Source organism: Carya illinoinensis, chromosome 9, assembly GCF_018687715.1.
Source record: "Carya illinoinensis cultivar Pawnee chromosome 9, C.illinoinensisPawnee_v1, whole genome shotgun sequence".
NCBI classification, from domain to species: domain Eukaryota; kingdom Viridiplantae; phylum Streptophyta; class Magnoliopsida; order Fagales; family Juglandaceae; genus Carya; species Carya illinoinensis.
The window spans coordinates 2,030,441-2,038,976 of NC_056760.1; the positions used below are offsets into that span (position 1 = coordinate 2,030,441).

At 38.0% G+C, this 8,536-nt stretch overlaps 1 protein-coding gene across 1 annotated transcript; it reads left to right on the plus strand.

Moving 5' to 3' along the window:
• Window positions 1-3,730: 3,730 nt before the first annotated feature.
• Window positions 3,731-7,511, plus strand: LOC122277633 (protein SMAX1-LIKE 3-like). Its single transcript, XM_043087711.1, has 3 exons — window positions 3,731-5,363; window positions 5,789-6,026; window positions 6,145-7,511. The coding sequence occupies exons 1-3, from the start codon at window positions 4,174-4,176 to the stop codon at window positions 7,288-7,290; spliced, it is 2,574 nt and encodes an 857-aa protein (XP_042943645.1). The 5' UTR covers window positions 3,731-4,173; the 3' UTR covers window positions 7,291-7,511.
• Window positions 7,512-8,536: the final 1,025 nt, after the last annotated feature.

The window sequence follows — 8,536 nt, forward strand, 5'->3', positions numbered from 1 at the left end:
GCTGAGTGCTTTTTTGTTCAAATTATTTGGTGCCCTTTAATGTATGTCTTTTTAGGCCAACAAAGATAGAAAAAGCTTTTTGACTGCGGACTCAGTACCTAGCTAGAATGCTCACCGAGAAATTACAACTCAATAATCAACAGGTGTTTCGGATATTAATTAATTTCTATACAAGGACTAGTACTGTTCTTCATGATCTATTACTATAATTTGCGTAACTCGCCTACCCAATACGCGCTACAACCATGCACGCACTACACAAATGACGTGAATGAAATATATTTAGATCAAGCGTTGGAGACTCGTTAGCAATGGTAGTTATCACTACTGCAAACCAGAATTGAGCGAGCGAGCAAGCAAGGTTGCTTGCAAGGAGACGACGACGTTTGATCTCATAAGATACTAAAAATATAGCCTGTACGTAGCTGCACGCGTAGTACTACACATGAAGGCAATGGAAAATTAATTTGTAACATTCCCAACATGACGATCCAGTCATCTTGTCAAGATGTCTGATGATCAATTTGTGCTGATGCGTACGTACCAGCTTTCTTGGCGCTTCTTATGAAGAAAACATTCTGGTTTACAGTACTGTACTTGTTCTCCATGGATGGCGCCATGATTCATGAACTAGCTTTGTTTCATCACTAGCTAGCTTTCGTCTATGCATGATTGCTAGATGATCATTCTGTTTTCTCTTTCTTCTCATCTATTTTTTTCCTTTTTTCTGGGAACTACTTCACTTTGAAGTAAACAAGTGAGAGTACTGAAAGTATAACCAGTAAACATTGATTTGTCGCAGACCTTTAGGTCTATTAATTTGTACGAACAACTTAAAGTTGAAGATGATTTGATGAATGAAATGAGATCTCTCGTTTGTTGTGTTTGGAAAATAATAGCTTCCCACTTGTTTACGTAATTTCGTACGTAGTATTTTCATTAATTCGAAGACCCAGATGCGCGCGGCGGGGTAAGTACTGGGTCGCGGTTTCGAGCTAGCTCTCTTTTCTATGCAAAGGCACGCTGAGGATCGTCGTTGAGGAATAGGACCTGTAACCTAAAATAAACCGAAAAATTAATTAAAACATCATGACTCAGATATTCATCCGAGGATGGATGCTTATTATGGCCCTCAGAACCTTTCTAGTTGATTTATGTAATTTTCCAGGCCAGAGATCCTCGACTTTAAGGCGTATTATCTTCAATAATTAATTTCTCGTACCTAATTGTTAGTTGCTTCATACCTTTAGATTATCCGGCGGATAGGCTTATAATCTTGTCGGAAGGCATAGAATAATAAGGAATCACTGTGGTCCCATCTAAACAATATCTTCTCCAAACACTAAATGGCATGATTATCATTCCAATGATCTAAGGGTGATATGGAATTTAGGGTAGTGGTCCAATCCTATTACAATTAATTAAATTGGTCAAAGTTTACTGTTCTTTAATCAAACTAACTAAAAAGATTAGGAAAGTAAAACAATCCCTAACTCCACTATTCTCCAATCTTAAATAGTGATTATAGAAACACCAATTTCTCCCATTAAAATGCCTAATAGAAGGAGTAGGGTAAATCCTTATAAAATCCAGGATTAATTTATTCCTAAGCCGTGGTACTTCTCAATAGTGATTAAGTCTTAATTAGAACCTCTACTTTTGGAAGGAAATTAAAGTATCATCGATCCATGTCCCAAAGGAAATTAATAGCCATGTATTCAGATCAGATAATGAATAATCGAATTATGTTCTATATATGATCTTCAACCATCCTGATTACTGATTAGTCGGCCTTGGAGATATGATTTTACATTCTTAATTTGGGTTATATTTTCTGAGTTTCCCAAGTGTTCATCTATGAAAATCGAGATCATTCGGTGCCTGGATTACTGATCATTCGGTGCCTAGATTATATATATATATATATGACTAAAAAAATTATTCAACTCTCTATACAAGAACAGTAGAGAAGGTTCTGCATACAATATCATGAATTAATTGATCATTATCTATGATACCCATATGATAAGGATAAGGTTAGGTAGTGAATAAGATCTCATATTACTTGAAAATGAGAATTTCTTGTTTTTTATAAGATTCCAATTGGGCTCTAATTATATTATTGATTAGTTATTTTAGAGTATAGGCCGTGTAATTTGAGCTTTCTATTAAAGTGTTACACTATGATCTATACGAGATAGCTAGCTTGCACCTACAATAGTATGGGACCCATTAATATTTCTTGGATTGTACGCCTTATTTAGAAACAATAAATCAACCCCTGTTGTGGAGTAAACTATTACCCGATTAAAAGAAAAAAGAAAGAAAACGAGGCTTATTAATTAATCAATCTATTGTTATCCCTTGAATTAAGCAAATTAATGTTGCTCTGCCCCTCTATCTGCCGGCCAATTTCTCGATCAATTTATGCGACAATATATACTTGATCGGTCTCGCGTCAACATATAAATATATACATATAAATATTTATATATGCACATTAATACAGCAAGGAGTAATGGAGGCCAGCCAGCCTTTATCTCATCGAAAAAGAAAAGGCACTATATATATATATAGTTTCTGTTATTATGATCATGCTTTGCGTTACCCCATATATTTCTTACTGTTAATCATCATTAATATGTATCATACAAATAATATATGATAAGAATCATGATGAAATTACAATGAATTAAAGGCAGACCCTTCATGCATGCTTTGACGACGCGGCATCGATCGGTGCAATTGGAGGCCATATTTTGCTAGCTGAAGAGGTACACCTAAGGAAAAGATCGGGCCCATCTCGAAGTCATGTACGTCCTTACGAGTTTGTGATAATTTTGGTTTTTTCACTTTGTGATTTGCTTACTCATTATTATTTTGGATGAATTAACGAGGGTGCAAAAGCTCCAACTTTATGAAATAATGAGAGAGAGATCATGTCATACGATCGAGCTAGCTAGGAGGCCGGGAATGTTTGTATGTTGGTTAGTCCCCATGCAATATGTGCATTCAAAGCGTCAAGTTAGTTTTGTAACTTTGTTATCCATAAAGGTTGAATGAATGCGAACGCTTTATTCCTTTGTCTTCGAGTCCGGAAGAAAATCGTACACTGTTCCCGATTCCTTCAGACATATAGTCCCCATTCTCTTTTCAGGTCCTCGGTTTTTGCGGACGCTGAAAAAGATTTCACCCCTCAACACCCCCCTCCCCCTTCTTCTCTCTCTCTCTCTCTCTCTCTCTCTCTCTACGTGAGATACCTCAATGTTTTGGCTAATGAAAGTTCAAGATTGCCCTCTATTGTAATGGATCAAGAAGTTGTAAATTACAAGGGTGAGATTGTCTCTTCAAATTTGATATGCTTCTCATCGATCATTGAAGCACCTAGTTGGCTAGGTAGATCAGTGGTATTATTTCTCCTATATATGTGCCTTATTGAGGTTCTCGACAATTTCAGGACTGGATGGGTTTCAATAAGATAAAAGTTCAGGATTATTAAATTATACCAAGATTTGATGTATACTTTGATAAGATTAATGGGGGTGTACTGTTTTTGATCAGTCTAGTACTATTGATGTATCCTAAACTTTGCATAAAAGAGAGAGACCCACTTACAAATACAATATCTTTATAATTTTATGAAATTAATTTGATGTAGATCAGAGAAAGCGCAAAGCTAAGTTGCCTTTGATACTGGTGCATTCGTCCTGCTTGTCAGCACATGCATTCCACTTTCCACTACAAAATCGACATTGGACCCCAAATTTTACCTCACCTACAAGAAAAGCACAGCCCACCTCCCATAAATTTCAAACCTTATTCTGATCTTCTCTATCTCTCTCCAGCCAAATGGTAATCAAAACCAAATCTAGACAAGCTACATAACAAACAAGCTTCATGGAACTTCTCTGTATAATATAGACAAGCTTTAGGTGGATTGAAACCTACCAACAACCGATTTCAATAACACAACCTCCGCTCCCTCTCACCCTAAAGTTCGCTAAGCCTATGTGATCTTTTCCTTGTTTTCCCAGCCATAAACACGCATCGTTTCCGTATCTTCAAATCCAGATAAACCCATGAAAGCTATAATCTGCACAAGTTCTTCCTTTATACATTTTTAAGTCTCTTGTCACTGCTGTTGTAGTTCCGAGTGTTCGAGGGAGCTGAAAGATGAGAACAGGAGGATACACCCTGCAACAAGCTCTAACCGCAGACGCCGCGAGAGTGGTTAACCAAGCCGTAACCCTTGCTAGGCGTCGCGGCCATGCCCAAGTGACTCCCCTCCATGTGGCAAACACCTTGCTTGCAGCTTCCACTGGCCTATTTCGAACGGCTTGCCTTCAATCCCACTCTCACCCCCTCCAGTGCAAAGCCCTAGAGCTCTGCTTCAACGTTGCGCTTAACCGCCTCCCAGCCTCCAATGCTAGCCCCATGCTGGGCTCTCACTCCCAGCATCCTTCCATCTCCAACGCCTTAGTTGCCGCCTTTAAACGAGCTCAGGCTCACCAGCGACGTGGGTCCATTGAAAGCCAGCAGCAACCCCTCTTAGCAGTAAAAATAGAATTAGAGCAACTCATAATATCCATCTTAGATGATCCTAGTGTTAGTAGAGTCATGAGAGAGGCTGGTTTCTCTAGTACCCAGGTGAAAAGCAATGTAGAACAAGCTGTGTCGCTAGAAATATGTTCTCAGACTCCTTCCCTAAGTAGCAAGTCTAAGAATAGCAATCAATTAGACCTCCACCAGTCTCAACCTATTGGTCAAAGTGGAACAAAAGTAGACAAACCAGTGGCATCTGATCCAGTTAGGAATGACGACGTTAGAAGTGTCATAGACAACATGATGAACAAAAGAAGGAGAAGTACCGTGGTTGTAGGAGAGTGTCTTGCAAATCTTGAGAACACGGTTAGAGGAGTGATGGACAAGGTTGAGAAGGGAGACGTTCCTGAAGTCTTGAGAGAGGTAAAATTTATACCCGTTACTCTATCCTCTTTTGGCGATCTTTCTAGAGTTGATGTGGAACAGAGACTTGGAGAGCTCAAGAGTCTTGTGAAGAGCTGTTTGAGCAAAGGAGTTGTTTTGTTTGTGGGAGACCTTAATTGGGCTACTGATTATAGGGCAACTTCGAGAGAGGAAGGGAGGGGTTATTACTGTCCGGTGGAGCACATGATCATGGAGCTTGGAAAATTGGTTTGTGGGAATATTGGAGAGACTGGGAGGTTCTGGCTCATGGGAATTGCCACTTTCCAAACTTACATGAGATGTAAATCATCAGGTCATCCATCACTGGAGGCTGTTTGGGATCTTCATCCTCTTACAATCCCTGCAGGCAGCTTGCGCTTGAGTCTCATCACTGACAGGTAAAACAGTTGGTAATGTTGGACATAATTGTAAACTTTATTTCATGCTCCATATTCGCTTTCTAAAATAATTAGGTTTCCTCGTGAATCACCTAACGAAGGATAATCATTTTCTTTAGAGGGAAAAAAAAAGTTTATGTTGAATTGAAAGAAAATTGTAAAAGATCTAAAAGAAAGTGCCCTTTTAATTCCCTTTGTTTTTGAGTTGATACATGTATCTCTGACATTGCAATATATGCAAAAGAAAAAAAAGGTATATATCATTTCAAGATTCATTTTTTATATTTTTTTCCTTCAAATTATAATTGATGCAAATTCGACGACTTATAATTATTAATTATTAATTAGTTGTGAAATCTATCTATTGACCCCCGAGTCACTGAATAATATTATTTTTTCTCAAATTAAATTCACTTCGTCCACAGTGACCTACGAAGTCAGTCCACGAGCAAAAAAGCTGAAAAAGAAAATAGCTGGCTACTGCTTGAAGGTGACGAGGAGCAGCAGCAGCTTGCCTGCTGCACAGATTGCTCAGCAAAGTTTGACATGGAAGCTCGAAGCTTGCAAAGCAGTACTTGTAACAGCGTCTCCACTACTTCAAGCCTTCCTGCATGGCTCCAACAGTATAAAAATGAGAAAAATGGACTTGGCTCTAATGATCAGGTTTTAATCACTTCTCAACCTCCTAAACTTCGTTGATACCTATGCAGTTCACCATTAATGCATTTATAAAAGTTGAAAACTAACTTTTGCTTTTGCAATTATCGTCTCTTTCTACCAGAACTGTGTCCCAGTCAGAGACCTTTGCAAAAAGTGGAACTCAATTTGCAGTTCAATCCACAATCAAACCCATTCTTCTGCGAAGACCCTCACATTCTCCTCTCTATCACCTTCTTCATCCACTTCAGGTTTTTCCCATGACCAGACGTACCCTAATTACTTGCACCAGATCCACCATGAGTGGCCGGCGGCTGAACCCAAGCAGTCTTGGAGGCATCATCATTTCTGGGTTTCTGAAAATTATAACATGAGCGTTGATCAACCAAGATTGAGAATGTACATCCCTGAGAAAAAGGATACTCAGCAACCATCCAATCAGAATTCAAACCCTAATTCGCCTTCTTCCAGTGATCTCATGGAGACGGAGTACACCCACAGGTTCAAGGAACTTAATGTAGAAAACCTAAACATCCTTTGCAGTGCATTGGAGAAAAGGGTTCCATGGCAGAAAGATATAATCCCCGATATTGCAAACACAATCTTACAGTGCAGGTCCGGCTTGGTAAGAAGAAAAGGGGAGGTGAGAAACAATGAGGCCAAAGAGGAAACGTGGTTGTTCTTTCAAGGTGTAGATGTGGAAGCAAAAGAAAAGATTGCTAGGGAATTGGCTAAGCTTGTTTTTGGTTCTCAGAGCAGCCTCATTTCAATTTCCCTGAGCACATTTTCATCCACAAGAGCAGATTCGACCGAGGATTGCAAAAATAAAAGATCCAGAGAAGAACAAAGTTGCAGTTATATTGAAAGGTTCGCCGAGGCAGTGTCCACTAATCCCCATAGGGTTTTTCTAGTCGAAGACGTGGAGCAAGCCGACTATCGCTCTCAAATGGGTTTCAAGAGAGCTATCGAAAGAGGAAGAATTACCACTTCTGATTATGAAGAAGTTGGCCTTAGTGATGCTATCATCATTTTGAGTTGTGAAAGCTTCAGCTCAAGATCCAGAGCCTGCTCCCCTCTTACCAGGCAAAAATCAGAAGGGTGTGAAGAGAAGGGTACTGCTGCAGTAGTACTGGAGGAGACAAGCCCTTGTTTCTCTCTGGATTTGAACATTTCCATTGATGACGATAACGCTGTTGATCAGTCAATCGACGACATTGGGCTTCTTGATACCGTTGATAAACTAATTATTTTCAAAATTCAGGAATTGTGAAAAAAAAAAAGGGAAAAGGAAAACCTATGTAAGAACATTTATTTATGTTAGGTGGCCAGTTTCTTCTTCTAGCTATATATTTTCATTCTTTTCGTTTTTGGGTTATATCTCAGTTTAACGTGTTTTATTAGATCATTAATTCTCTATCAATGATTATTTCCGACTGTCGGAAATTATGTAAAACTCCATGTATATTAATCGGTGCATTTACTTCTATTTAATGGTTGGCGTATTTCCGTCAGTTTTCGCACTTCATTTAATTTGAGGTCTTTTTTTTTTTTTAATTTTTTTAATTTATTTTTAATTTTTAATTCACTTGGGAGATTCAATAACATTTCAGTTTGCTTGCTCCATGTTTTATATATACGCCTTTTCAATTATGTTATTCATTAATGTTATTTCGATCACCAATCTTTTTGTGATGATCATTATGATCTGATAAATAAAAAATAGCAAATAATTTCTTAATCATTTGGCATTACATCAAGAAATGATAAAAGAACATGATCATCATGAGTTGTGTTTTTTATTTTCATATAATCTTGATCCTTCTCATAACTCGAGGATCTGATCTATATATATAGCGGTTTAATTTCTTTTTCCTTTTTGATCGATTCTTTTAATGTAGATATAATTAGATCTGATCAAGCTTTCTTCCATTTCATGTACGCGTGGAGTCAAGTCCAACAGTCATAGATAGTTCATTCATGCTGCACCAAGCTACTTACGTGGATTAATTCATCGGACAATACTCGATTCGTGCATGGAATCATGATGTCTCAGTCTCTCTAGTGATGGTCTGATCTACTCCCAAATGAATTACCGCACAATTAATTAATCAGTACTACTGTATCTTTCACCAAGCAACGGTCTCTTTACGTACTCTCGCTATGCTAGCTTTTGATCATCTTTTACGTGCTTACATTATAATATTGAGCGGCCAAACCAATAAAAAGAGCCTGCGATCAAGTTGTTTCATGCACTCATGTCGGTGTCCATTTTTTTTTTTAAAAAAAAAAAATTCCCGATATAAATATTGATGAATACTTTGATTGCAAATAATTTTTTTTTTTTAAGAAATAAATAAATTCCACATATGCTAGGCTAGAGATGTTCAATTGCCAAGTTGAGCAAGATAAAATTAAGAAAATTGAAACCCAAGGATGTCACAAGCTGACGGCCGATCGAGATTCACCCTGATGATCAGCAGGTGGAGATCCTCACTTAATGACTTTTTAATAATTTC